Genomic DNA, 15093 nt, shown 5'->3' with positions numbered 1-15093 from the left:
TGAAAAATTGAAAGATGAATGATAATTTGGTATTCAAAACAATGAAATTTATTTATTTAAATAATTCTGATATTTAAGCAAATATTGTAATACCTAAGATCATTCAAATCGATTAGAAAATGAAAATACAATTATCTCAATTGTATAACAAGCAATCTTAATTCAATTGTAGACTAACGCCTTAAGCGAAACACCTTAACTGGAAGCAGAAATTCAGAACAAAAATATTTTACTTAGGAAACTATATTTTCCACTATCCATTGTAATAGTTTCTAACTTTTGCCAGTAAGCAAAAGAATACATTTTTTATAGGCCAGACTTTTCCTATAGATTGAAAAATTGAAAGATGAATGATAATTTGGTATTCAAAACAATGAAATTTATTTATTTAAGTAATTCTGATATTTCATCAAATATTGTAATACCTAAGATCATTCAAATCGATTAGAAAATGAAAATACAATTATCTCAATTGTATAACAAGCAGTCTTAATTCAATTGTAGACTAACGCCTTAAGCGAAACACCTTAACTGGAAGCAGAAATTCAGAACAAAAATATTTTACTTAGGAAACTATATTTTCCACTATCCATTGTAATAGTTTCTAACTTTTGCCAGTAAGCAAAAGAATACATTTTTTATAGGCCAAACTTTTCCTATAGATTGAAAAATTGAAAGATGAATGATAATTTGGTATTCAAAACAATGAAATTTATTTATTTAAATAATTCTGATATTTCATCAAATATTTGCTGTCACATTTGTCCCTAAAATACTGATTTATGTTTATTACTTCTAGATTATCTGTATTAAAGAAATTGAACACATATCTTTCTAATTACTGAACGTGCTTCGATTTCATATCCAACTTTCTATCGATCAGTGTAAGTTTTTGGAGAAGAAGCGAAAAGAAATTTTGCCGTGTTCATAACAGAATTGAATACGTTGATATGTGCACATATATGTGAGCAGTTATATTTAAAACAGTGAGTGCATTCGAGCAACCACACTCTACGCTATTTCCTCTGTCTTTTCAATTCAATAAAATTCAATTTAAATGCACACAATATTCAAATGCATTTCGGGCGCCACAATTGGATTTCTTTCTACATTGTTGCAGTCGCAGGAATCGCACTCGTAGCTGGTATCGTGTGTGTGTGCGTGTGGCAAGTTTTTTGATGGGTACCTTAAAATGTTGCCACATCATTGTGTGATGGTTCAGGTGGCAGTTGGGTTTTATGTCTGGCACATGCACCAATTGTAAGAGTCTGTAAAAAATTTGATGTGTGCATGGTCGATCGCTCGATGTTAAAGCAGCGGTGTATAGTTTTAGACTGCCTGGTTAAGGCCAAAGTGAAACCAATTTCAGTTAAAGCTAAAGCAAATACATGAAGCCACTAAAGCTGGCCTCAATGCGGCCGACAAACAGAATGAAACAACACGGGCAACGAAACAAAACAAAAGCGCAAACAAAAAACAACAACAAAATGGAGGCAGAAAAATGCAACAGCCGACAAAAAACCTTCACAATGTTGGCGCCCACAATTTGACTTCACAGTCGGGGGTAAATGAAAACTCAAATAAGCGTTGGTGTTCGGGTTCGGCACACGCAACCAATACAAACAGAAACCGACAGATCCGTACAAAGAGCCCCGCCGGGTGGGGATGAGGTTGCGGGTTCGGATGTGGGTGCGGGTGCAGCACACAGAGCAGATTATCCTGTTGCTGCCAAACAATTTCAAGTGCATTGCAAGGCCGTAATCCCCATGGCGTAAACGACATGCGCACAGATTGGGCGCCATAGACAGACAAGCTGCCATAACACGGCTGATTACCCGACATTGCGCGCGCGAAAGAGAGCGACTCTTTCTCTGCCAACCGCTAAGCGCAAAGTTTTCATTAAAGTGGCAAGCCCCACGACTCTCGACTGTCAGCACCAACTTTTGGCCTTTGCAAGTACCCGGCTTTATAAAAAATTGGTGCGGATTTTCGGCTCTGAGTGTTGCCTGCGCAGATTAAGCCGTCGCGGCAGCTCCGTGCCAAGGCATGGCAACATAACAAGCTGAGTGACAGCCACAGTCATGGCATGAAGCTCTTCTAATTGCAATCCGCGCTCTAAGCCGCCTCTCGAGCTGCTCTTCCTCCTAATTACAACATCAGGTGGGACAGTTCACAAATGTGGACAGTTCTATTGACAAAAGATGCCATCGCCTCAGGGCGGCCCAAATGCTGAATGACCTGGAACAGTGGTACATCATTTAATGAGTTGGAAATCCATTTGTCATCAAATTTGAGAAAGAATTGTTTAAGAATCAGAAATCTCAATTCAGAATATCAGAAAAATAATTATATTTGTTATTAAATTTTTAATGGGAAAACATCAAAAGATTAACTAATGTTATCTTTAATAATATCAAAGTTTTGTTCAGCCCATTATGTCTATAGGTATTGGACTAATTATAATATACAAGGTGTGTTCCAAAGTAAACAGGACTTTAAAAAAAAAAAACAGAACAAATGGTTTTTTCAGCAAAATTAATTTGGTTCAATTCCATTTCCATCAATTTCAATGATGATTTCGGCTGATTTTTGATGAATTCACTCACAGTTTCGATGGAATTTTCGGTGATCACGAATTTTGATTGGCCCACATGTTGATCGTCATTTATGTCCTCACGACCACTTTGAAAACGTTGAAACCACTCGTGCACTCTGCTACGGGATAGGCAATCATCGCCATAATTGAAACGATTCGGTAAAAGTTTTACCAATTTTAAAATAAAATTTAATGTTGGCTCTTTGTTCGAAGCTCATTTTCGCACCGATAACACAAATGTCATGAAATTCTCACTGGACAATCGATAAAGATAGCAGATTCTAACGCATCAGTCGACATATAGATAGCGCCACCAGGGGCGCTAGATTCGAAAAGTCCTGTTTACTTTGGAACCTTACTTGTATTCTATAACCACCCTTTTTTCATTTTTATGATTAATAAATTTAATTTCTGAATAAAATATGCTTGCTCAATATTAATTCTTTTGCTAATTACAAACTAGAGACAGATGAATACAAATCAGTAGCAATTATAAGCACTATTTCGGAGCAGTGAGCATGCAAGTTAATGCACTCTAGTGTGGATTGAAAAATATTAATTTCATCTTGATGAACTCGTATATATAATGAAGTTGATATGACTATTAACAACTCTAATTATATTTCTAATCAGGCTACAAGCTCAATCATCCAATAATAAATCAGACACAGTTCAGCTGTTTTTCTTTTGTTTAGCTTATTTGTGTTCCAAATTCGACAGCCGCGAGTAGAAATCCATAACAATAAGACATCAATCAAATTTTGTACCCCTTAAAGGGTAAACGGGTATTCTAGTTTAGTGCACATAGTTTGTGGCACATAGAAGGAAGCGTGGCAGACCCCACAAGGTATACATATTATATTTCAGTATGACATGACTTTTTTATTTTTATTTTATTTATAACAACAACAATAATTCTGCCGATTATATGATGCTATAACTTAATATAACAATTTAAACTAAACTTAGAAGATAAGGAAGCCTAACACAAAGCTGTACAATTACGTCTATTAATGCCTCCGACACGTTGGGGGAATTTTATTTTCCAGTTGGCCAGCTATACCCCGATTCACAGCCATATGTGGTCAGAGAAATTATACTTGAAGACCTAAAAAATTATACAAAAAGAAAATAGAGGAGGAAAATTAATTCTATTAGAACTAATTAGAAAAAGTAAGAAGTAGAAAGAAAAAAAGAAATAAGGAAAGAGAGATAGAGAAACATAGAAAGGTGGAAAGAGAGGGACGAAAAGAAAAAGAGATGATGAGTCGATGTTTTTATTTATTTAATTTAATATTTATTATTTATTATATTAATTTATGTAATTTTTTTTTAAACATTTCCCATATGTTAATTTTTACAGGTCCTTCATTTATTTTTTTTAACAGCATAGCCCCATATTGATTCTCATGTTTTCATAAGCTTCCTCATAATTAATTCCAAACTGTAAACCAGAAACAGTCTGAGCTGTGGTTATGCCAAAATGTCGCACACTCTCGTTTCCGGCATGCGCGCATTATCCTTGACATTTTGTGATAGTTTTCGTTGCTTTCCCCACTGCCACTGCCACCACTGTTTCTCAGCTTTGTTTAATGAATTATCAGCGCGCTCATTACAGCAGTTTGCACTTAAAAGCGAACTATTTTTTGTCTGCTTGGCTGAACGGCTTACGGAAGGCGGTGGCTGTGGCTGTGGCTGTGGCGGGGAGGGTATGGATGGCGTCGCATCTTTGGGCGTGGCAGTGACACTGCAGCTCTTGCTTTATGCTAAACGTCCTTGCCGCCTAACCGCAGGCACATTGAAAGGTCGTACTATGGTGTAGAAGTAGCGGAAGCATATTTCACATTGATGGCCTCGTTGACTTGTTGAACTTGTGGTTTTCAGACTGTGAGTGTGTGTGTGCGTGTGTATGTGCTTGGAATTAAAGGTAATTGAAGCAATCCGCTGCCTTGGCGCTTTGACATTTGCGCATCGTTGGCTAATCAATAAATGGTTGGCTATTAACTTAAGCTACAACTCTGAGCAGGATTCCTTGTACTAGATGGAGACGACTGGATACATTTTGTTCATTTTTGTTCTTGCTTTTTTGTTAGTTGGGAAAACTACCGAATAACTATTTTTCAATTTTCGTACGCGCCGGAAAAGTTTTGCAGCTTTACAAGGCTTGCCGCAAAGTAATGCAACATCCATTAAAATAGACGACAGCAGACACAGGAATAGGGGAGGAGCAGGAAGGCGCAGTCAGCAGCTGGAAGCCCTGGTTGTCGCGGCCCCAGCTATTAGCAAACACAGCATCCACATAGATACATACATACGGATATCGATTGCCAATATTGAAATTGAAAGAATAAAAGCTATGGCGCTCTTGGTGTTTTGTTGCTGCTTCTCGACAAAGAATTGCGGCAGCTGCAGGACAACGACGCCAAGGACGTGCACAAAATGGAGGCATGAGAGCCAGTCAACAGGACTAAAACAAACGAAACAGGCAGCAGGTAGATGAAAAGCCTGGCGATGGAGCAGCTGCCTGCCACTAACGCAGCAACTTATGCACAAAAATGCTTGAATATAATAGCTGATGGTGACGCTGGCGGTAGAAGGTAGGCAGTTGGTCGCGACAACGTACGAGGATGGGGGAGGTGGGCCAGTGGCAGGCCGCCCATCCCTGCCACAGCGTGCAATTGTGCGCAACCACAAAGGCCGTGGCAGGCAAAAGTGGGACGCACGTGCAGCGGCATTAAGTGGCATGTTGAAACGACCACAAGGACACTGATAATGATGGAAAAATTCCCACTACGTTGGCATACACACACATTAATACACACACACATGTGATGAACATAAAAATTGCACATGCCGCGTTCCACCGCTCCTCATCTCTTAAGCTGCTCCTGTGTGGTCCACCTACACATGCATGTACATGCAAGCGACAGTGACAAAAAGGCACTTGCCAACAAAATGAATGCAACTGCCAGAATGCTTTTCCCTCCCCTCCTTCTCCCACCATTTTGCGCTGCCTCCATCACTGCCACTGCCCGCACTATATTGGTAGCTACGTGGCTGGTTGCTTTGCTTTGCTTATCCGCGCCTGACGCAAACGAAATCGACCTTGACTGACAGCTTGACATGAACTTTGCTGCACAGCTTTTTACTTTTGCACGCTTACGCCACTTTCCGTCTTCCCCACGCCTTTCTTCACCAACAATCTTCAGCTGCTGCTCATTATTTTCATTTCGCTTGGGCCGGACAGCCAACAGAGGCACAGCAACTACCACAGGCGCAGGCACGGGCACGGGCACAGGCACTTTAAGGCAACCCGCAAAGAGCTTGCCGCGCCCATTTAATACTCCACTTGTTTGTTTGCCTTTGGCGCTTGGAGAAAACATTTCGGTTCCATATCCGTTCTGGGTGGTGCTTTAAATCGTCTGCTCTGAGATGCGTGTCTAAAATTCATAACCCTGGCAACACAGGCACTTTTATCAGTCAAACACACCATAATTTTGTGGCATTAAAATATAAACCATAATATCTGTGACAAAGTACAAACATACACACGTAAGTGGGTAGTATGTGGTTTTGGAAAAAGTGGCCGCACACTTTGAGTATGCCCGACTTGGATAATGCACTACTTTCCTTCTCACCACTAGTAAGCAGAAAGATATTGCAATTTGTGTTTGCTTTAATTTATAGTCGCCTTATTTAAGGCACTGCAGCATGTTTAGAGCCCCTTTCTGTTGCTTATATTAGGAGAACTGATCATTATAGAGTATCTGGGGTAATTATTCGATTATAAGCATTTTATGTTTGTTTTTGCTATTGTTGCTTTGCATTTAAAGATATGGCTGTAATAACTTTATATAACTTTTGTTTACGATACACAAAACAAAATAGCAGACGGGAATCCATTGTCGTCGATTTATAATGCAACCCCTAAAAGTATGCTATACAAAATTAAAATCTAAGAAACAAACAAATTTTGTCTAATTCCCCCTTAAACGCAAACTATGCATATAGAAATTCCACTTTAATTTACAAATCTCATTGATAGTATACATATATTTAGTTTTCTTTAATTTAGTAATACCTTTTGGAACAGTTACAAGTTATTTGGATTGAAGAGAGCAGTCACATGTTCTAGTTTGGAAGTGGATTTCTTGCCGCTTTTGTTGACTTGCGAATTCATTACCACGCCCATTTCAGTCTCTGAAGTACGCGTACCCAAAAGCAAGTCATAATTTTCATTGGCAGGGTAACTAAATGTTCACACAGATGGGGCTTTGTGGGGCGTGTTTGTCGCTCGGGGTGTGGGTGTGTGTGTGTGTGGGTATAAAACGGCTATCACGTTGCCACTGAGTCCGTGTCAAAGGTTCATAATTTGCTTTAATCCTGCTTTATGGCGACATCAATTCGAACATGAACTTTGGCGCGCATATGACGACGACGACGACGACAAGAACGACAATGTCAGAGGCTTCACTTCATTTGCATTTTACAACTTTATTTTGAGGCAAATGCGAAGCGAATGAAAATAAAAGAAATTATAGCTTGTCGCCATTTTTGCAAGCCAATTGCTCGATTTGCTGGCTGGAGGTTGGCTGTTTGTGTGAGTGTATGTTTGTAGCGTTTTTAATCTATGAAATTATAACTTAAGCTCATTCATAGCTGACCAGTCACACCCACTCCGACACCGACACCGACACCCATACCCACAACTGTGGCCATTACCATCGCCATTTCCATGGCCATTGTCGCATGGCAGGTCGCAATTATCTTAGAGCAACCCCATCCCCACTTCATGGCGTTGTTCGGCCAAATAGCAGCGCTACATTCTGGGTGTGCCGGAAATAAACATTTGCAGGGCACAAACGCGTTGTGCCACGTTCACCAACTAATTGCTGTCGATTGAATCTCACCTGCTCACGTTTCCCGAGCTATTAAAAACAGCTTTGTTTCTTTTTTTTTATTATTTTTTTCTTGTTTTCAATTTTCAACTAATTTATTTTGTTTACATTTCAATGTTTTTTGTTTTTGTTGATTTTGGGTGAATTGCTTTTGTTGTTTAGTTTTAGTTTTAGTAGTGACACCCTAAAATAAGTTGTTGTTATTGTTGTAAATACAATTTTATTGAATTGAGTTGCTTCATGACTATTTAATTGGCATTTTCCTCCATTGCATTTGTCGCATCCAATCTTGATTTTGGCGCATGCCCCCAAACTTATAAAGTTTTAGCAATCTTGACCCGAGAGGGCAACAAACAATTTGTCAGTCAAGCTGTCAGTCAAACTATCAATCAACCAATCCATTTGCCTGTGATGCATGTATACAGTCTATGCCAAATTGATGCAACTTACATTTAGATTTATCTTTTGTTTTTCACTATGTTTTGTTTTTATAATGAGATCGCTTAAAGTACAAAAACACTTTAGTTTGACTAACACGAGAGCTTAAAGTGATATGTGTGTGTGTGTGTTGCGTGGGTTTATGTGTGTGTTGGTGATTGAGGGAGCTGTGTGTAGTTCTGCGGCTGCTGATATCGATTGAAGAAGAAGAACAGAATTTGAGATTCAGGATAAAATAAAGAACAATAAACATAAGTAGTGCTCTAGAGTAAGTCAAAGTTGTTCGATATCTGTCTGATCTATTATGGTTAGCGATTTCCAACTATCAATTATTAATTCAGCTCGCAAGGTTCGGTAAGCCCTAGCTTTGGGTAAGAAAAGAAGGTAGAACAGAATACCTCTTCCTATTATCTTATGATATAGTGAGGGATAGAAATACCAAATTTAAAATATATTTAAAAAAGAGCGTTACATAGCAAGTTGTCTGCTACATACATTTAGCTTTAGATCTATCTGGTACACCCTTTCATCATTCAGTACAGGGTATACAAAGTTTGAAATGAATGAAATATTTGTAATACAGAAAATATCAACAACCCCCTGCGAGATAGTGTAATATGAGTTTGTGTTTGCCTATACACTTACATGTAATGAATGTTTTAAATATCATAGCGAGTAGAAAGAGTGGAAAAGTGTCTCTATAATACAACAGATGGGTCTGGGTGGACGAAATCTGGTCGCCTCCCGCCCAACTAAATACTAGCCTATCTAGAAAATGCGAGTAATTGTTGTTGAGATGTCAATGCTTAAAAAAACTGTACACGAATTCCATTAGCTCTTAAAAATGTCCTGTCCAGGCTGTGGCGAGGAGGCGCCCGTTGAAGCACCACCCAGACCGCTCCCACTGCCGCCGCTATTTTCGTTCAGCCGCTTGAACATGGCATTGCGATGCAGCCAGTAGGGTGGGGGATCTGGGGGCTGGCCTGGTAACAAAGCTTTCGTCTTTAAAGTAGTTGGCGGTTTGGGGCTGTGTGGCCCGCCAATGCCGCCACTACTTCCCCCGCTCATGGCTGCATTAAACATCACAGGGTCTGCCAGCTGTGCCGACTGGCCGAGGGGTACGCGCAGAGGTGCCTCCTTCTTGCGAATAGTGTCGCAAGTCTCCTTCATCTTGCACAGCTGATCCTGCAGATTGCGGTACTCCTCGAGAAATCGTTCCAGCTGAGCTGCATGATAATCGTAGGCGGCAACCGAGGAACCCACGGGGGGTGCAGGCGGCAGACTGGAGGCAGGCACAGCGCCGCCAGCGCGTGTAGTCAGTGCTGAGAAGTCTAGCAGTGGCGTTGCTGCGCTGCTAAACGAGCGTTGATGTTGTTGCTGCTGCTGCTGTTGTTGTAGTTGCTGTTGTTGCTGCTGCATTTCATGTACGGGTGATGAAGGCAGGCTGGGATTACGCCGACTGGCAGCCAGCAGACCGTTGGTCAGCTTTTGGTGAGGTGCATTGCCACCACCTTTATGCACACCACTCTGAACCAGGTTCAAAAAGCTGTTCGACCGCTGACCACTCGTGTAAGTCGCTGTGCTGGCATAGTTCGCGTAGCTGGACTCCGCTGAATAGCGTCTGCCCAAGCCCATGGCCTCGTTGAGAAAACTGCTGTCGCCCAATATGCTGCTACCGTATTTGCTCGAGTTGTCTGCCAGCAGTGGCGACTGGCTGTCAGAGGAGTTTTTAAAGTACTTTCCACTGTGCTTCAGTTTGCGCGGCAGCGTGCAGAGTCCGCCATTGGCAGCTGCGGCAGCTGCATTTGCCATCAACGCGTTATGATAGGCATGATTCGATTGGGCTGCCTGTGCCACCGCATACTTGGCTATGTCCAGCAGATCGGGATAGTTGCTGTCGAAGAGATCGTGCTCCTGTCCGTCGCTATTGCTGCTACAGAACACAGAGGTGGCCATGTCATCGGGGTTGCCATAATAGCCGCCCCCATTACGAGCTGCCTTCGCTGTCTGCGCCTGCTTGCTGTGGGGCGAGGTTATCTTGGTGGTGGCCATGGGCATGGTGGTGGCCTTCCAGCCGGCAGCTTGTGCATAGCCTGCTAGGCGTGCGGCCGCATCCACTTGGCTTGAGATGGAGCTAGACGCAGAGTCGTTGCTGCAAATATAAGATGAACCAAATGTATTGTCAGTTGTAATTAAGTTTGTATGGAAGGGGGCGACAAATCAAGGCTGCATGCCAAGTGGGATGTCCAAAATAAAATACTCATACGCCATGTGGCAGCGCATATATCACGCGTCATTAGCACGCGCACTCATCTGAAGCGAGAGAGAGACAGAGAGGGCAGGGGCGAGGACGAGGCCACTTCAGTGGCAAGTGTCAAGTGTTGCCCATAATACGAGCATGACAGCTCTTTGACAGGGGCAACACAATTGCCACTTGAAGTAACGAGAGAACAAAAGCTACAAATATGTGTGCCCACAAATGCAGGCAGAGGACAGGCGGCTACGTATATTGGAGGTCTGCATTAGAGTTGTCGGCGTGTGATATAAATCGCAAGAGGTTCAAGAACTTTCGAAATACTTGAACTAGCTCGGCGGCTGTGCTTGGAAATTGTGATAGTTTATAATAACAGTTTATAAATATATGTAGATGTGCGGGAAAGTATTTATATATCAATGAGTAAATAAATTGTCACTGAGTCTGAGGTTTCTTTCCTCCCCCCCTTTTTGGTACACATTTTTTCTCTGTTAAGTTTATCTTGGCTGTGAGTCGGGACATAACCAGCCGAAGGGCAAATAATGTTCCCCCACCGAGTAGGGGCATATTGTAATTTGATTTGATTTCTCTTACTTAAGCTTTCCTAATATTCTGGCTTTTTTATAACTTTTATTATGTTTCCTTATGTCGCAACTCATTGTTTGTTGATCTAAAAATACATATACAAATTATAAATAAGCATGTAAATAAATAAACAAAAAAAAAAGATAAATAAGTAAATAAACAAATAAATAAATAATGAGTCCCCATTAGTCACTAAAAATTTCAACTTCCTGACTAAAAGTCTGCTTCAGTGTAAAACCTTTTTATTATTTTGGACGATGCATTTTGACTTCTCGTACTTAATTTTATTTTTCATATTCATATAATCTGTAGAATGTTTTCTAAGAGATTTGTGGCTTGTTAACTAAACCATATTTAGTTCTTCCCTAGCTTCCATTAGACAAAAATTCAATTTACAAAACAAAATTGTGCATTAAAACGGCTTGTGTTGCAGCCAGTAACTGACAATTCTTTAGATATTTGGTAGGAATTAATTGAAATAGTCTTTTAGCTCTTCTTCTACACATGTCAGAGATTTTGTAGGCGAATATTAAACAGGTGAATATTAAACACAAGAACTGAACTATGGGGAACTAGCTGGCACAACTCTATGGCGATGGTAGGCGTGTTTGAGAGTAGGTCGATGGCTACTTTGTTTGGCGTATCTGTGTCAACTTACCCGCCGATGTCAATCAGCCGCGGTATGTGCAGATCCGTTTCCTCCAGTGCGGGTGCTGCTGAATTATTGGTGATGCCTGCGGTTGCTGGCTGGCGCTTCGCATCCTGTGGACTCGTCGTCCAGCGAGCGCCCGCAGGAAATGTTGTCGGCGTCATCGTCGTCGTCGTCGTGGCCTCTCCCATTGACGCCTTCCGGGTGCTCTGCGGCTGCGACGACTGTACTGTCACATCGTCCTCCTCATAGCCGGTGCCCTCATCATCACAATGAGTTGGCACATGCAGGTAGTCGCCATTGCGACGCGCGCTGCCGCCGCCACTGGGATTGACAATGGCCGCATGACCTGTGTCGCCGCCATCATCGGAGCCGCAATTGAGCGGCGTGTGCGCCGAGCGCAAATATCCGTGCTCATCGTCATGAAAGAGACCGGCGCCAGTGCCGCTACCGCCGCCGCAGCTGGCGCCCCCTCCCAAGTCCGGTCGCCCAGCGCCCGCGCTTACCCTTGCCGTCATCTCAATCTTCTCGTAGCTTTCGGTGCGTGCTGGTGGTACAGAGTTCCATAACCGCAGTTTTCGTCGGCGTCGCAGCGAGCAGAAACAGATAGCTGCGAACGAGGAGCCTACCACAAAAAGCAGCGCAGCCAACACTCCGAGCAGTACGATGCGCACTCCCAGAGGCGCCTCGGGCGGGCGTCGCGATACGGCCAGCGTGACACTGGCTTCCACTTTGCCGGCCTTGTTTTCGGCCGCACACGTATATATGCCGGCATCCTGCATATCGGCCGTGAGTATCGTTAGATTGGAGGCATTACGCAGCATGTTAACTACGTAGGTCTTGCGGCCTTGGGTGGCGGCAGCGGTGCGTGGCCCTGCACTGGGTTCGCCGCCAGCACTTAGATTGGCAATCACTCGGTTCTTGACCAGCCATCGCACTGCCGGCTCTGGCACACCCTCCACATAGCAACTCATGGTCACATTGCGACCTTCGACCCCATGCGCGGTTGTGTCGGTGGCCACAATTTGTGGCACACACGCAAAGTCATCCAGATCGATCTTATCCCAGGCTCTGCCCGCCAAACGCTCGGGAGCATGACAGAGCGGGGGAATACCACAGGGAATGTTCTGTTGCAGCATCCAGGCTCTCAACGGACGCAGCGAACAAGAACAGTTCCATTGATTGCGAGCCAACTCCAGACCATGGAGACTAGTCAACGAGGTGATAGTACCTGAGCGCACCTCGCTAAGGCGGTTCCCGTCCAACTTCAGCCACTCCAGACTGCTCTCTAGGCCAGCGAATGCGCGCACCTCCACCGCAGCCAGGCGGCAATCGCTGAGCTCCAAACGCACCAACTGTGGCACATGCTCAAAGGCATCGTCTGGTACACGTGCGATGGGGTTTCCGCTCAGCTTAAGCTCACGCAGCTCCGATATGAACTCCAGTGCATGCGAGGGTATGGCGTTCAGCTGATTTTGACTGAGATCTAGCTCCACCAAGTTAATGAGCTTCCGAAACGCATGGCGTTCGATGACCCGCAGTCGACAGCGCGCCAGATAGACCTTCTGAAGATTGAGGAGCTGGGCAGCCGCAAAGCTATCGTGCGGTATGGTGGCAATCTCATTGCCGCTCAGATCCAGCACCTGCGTGCCCGCATCCAGTGGCAATGGGATCTGTGTGAGGTTGGCATTAAGGCACAAGACGGACTCCTTGCCGCTCTTCCACTTGCACTCGCAGACGGCCGGGCAGTCGGCGCGGGTGTTGTGCGCCAGCTGACTGAGGCAGCAGAGCAGCCATAACAGCTGGACGAGCGGTACGAGCGGGCTGGGCAGATTGAGCAGACTGGGCAGGTTGGCCTTTCGTCGTTTTTTCGTGCGTCTCTGGGTGCTATTATTGTCGACTATGTCGTGCACTCCCCTCGACCGCCTGCGTCGTCTTCTTGGGTGACTGGGATCGTCGTCGCTGTCGCTATCGTTGTCCTGGTCTTTGTCGCGTTTCGGCGCTGCCATTGCATAGTAGTCCGCGGGCGCTGCTGCACATCTAGGCGGCCGCACGCTTCAGTTGTCCTCCCCTGTACCCTGGGCCCTCAACATCCGTGTGCCTGCAAATATAAGAAGAGGAGACAGAGAGTGAGCAAAATAGAATGTAATGTAAACACTGCGGCTGCCATAAACTTTGCATTTCTGACATATTAATAAGCTGTTTGTCGCCCTTCCGTGGGGTACTTCCATCATGGCTGTCACTTGTCGGCGTCGCCACGCCATGTTGCGACATTAAGTCATAACAGCACCAAGCAGGCGAAAGACGCAAGGCCAGTGACGCACAGTGGGGCAAGTTCAATTTGAATTGAACTACTCTTATATAAATGAAGGTCATGACTTGCTGAATAGAGATTTACTGTATGGCAGGTAGGAGTTTGAAACGGTGGAAGGCAATACAAAGTATAAGTACTTATATTTTAAAATTAATTCTAAAGTGGTGTGCTATATGCATCTAATCAATTACTAAGAAGTATATGTTCATCTTAGTCTGCAGCGAACTAAGAAAAAGCATACGAAACAAAAGAGCAGAACATACTATATTTTTGACAATTATAAGCCATTTATGGAAAGTTGTCAAGCCACTACCGGCTGAAGTACAATGGAAATGACAATTATGTAAAGAAGTCTATGTGTTTAAGTACTGTTTAGAGTTGGACTAAGTGTTGGACTTAATGTTGGAGAATGTGATGATGTCTACATAGTAGTATAGGGATAACATTTGTTCTGCTTCTTACAAAAGACTCTAATTGTCTGTCGACAACATATTCAATTGGTATACAAATTGTTAAAATAGTATGCATTTGTAAAATGTATTGCACTTTGTCTGTGCTCACCTTCTAATTAAGCTTTGATTTAATGAAAGGAAGTGAAACTAATATAAGAAAAATACAAAAAGTCTAGTTGAAGATTGTGGCAGTCAGAGATAACCATTAAAACAGTTCAGCTGCATATTTTTTTTGATACAATATCAATATGTTAAACAATGTATTAATTAATTAAAGAAAAGCATATTAAATATATTTAAAAGACACTTTCCATATTATTTCAAACGAAATACCCACTGTGCACGGCTTGAGCCCAGCCTTTAAGTTTGTTGCAATCACTGCTTAAATATCTAAAACCCAATCTCCGTCCCTCTAGAACTTTGGTTCAACAAACATGAAACTACAGAAGTTGACGCTGTTTTCGTGCTTGGGTATTTTTTCATACTGTTATTATTGTTTTTGTAGTCGCTGTCATTTGCGCCTCGCTTCTGAGCCTTTTGTTTAACTTGGTTGCGATTCGATGCCTCTAGCCCCCATCCAGCCGACGTGTGCGGCATGTTGCAATTATTGCTGACGAGCATGCAACCAAGTCGACGCTCCACACTTTCCCTCTGTCTAGCCACAGCCCTTCATGTTGTGGGTATGTGTGTGTGTATGTGTGTGTGACTGCTCGGTAATATATGAAATTTGCATGGGCTGGCCAACAGGGCGTATGCACAATATTTTTAGCATTTCCGCGTTAATTTTTCAAACTAACCGCACGCGGGTGCTCAGCACCTGCCCTCATGCTCAAAATTACTTTATTTCCATGTCTGCCAAAATGCAATATTAAAGAACTCATTATTAGCGTCGGTACGAGTATAGCAT

The 15093-nt window shown here is 43.1% G+C and overlaps 1 protein-coding gene across 1 annotated transcript; it reads right to left on the bottom strand.

Moving 5' to 3' along the window:
- Positions 1-8763: 8763 nt before the first annotated feature.
- Positions 8764-13336, bottom strand: LOC115631229 (the record flags this gene model as incomplete). Its single annotated transcript, XM_030527937.1, has 4 exons — positions 8764-9309; positions 9361-10084; positions 11430-11518; positions 11603-13336. Coding segments are annotated over 4 exons (3093 nt in total), but the record flags the coding sequence as incomplete, so codon positions are not given.
- Positions 13337-15093: the final 1757 nt, after the last annotated feature.

Source organism: Scaptodrosophila lebanonensis, unplaced genomic scaffold, assembly GCF_003285725.1.
Source record: "Scaptodrosophila lebanonensis strain 11010-0011.00,11010-0021.00 unplaced genomic scaffold, SlebRS2 tig00001412-arrow-pilon, whole genome shotgun sequence".
NCBI lineage: Eukaryota > Metazoa > Arthropoda > Insecta > Diptera > Drosophilidae > Scaptodrosophila > Scaptodrosophila lebanonensis.
Note: the sequence above shows the minus strand (reverse complement) of the source record. Positions and strands in the feature narration are given on the sequence as shown.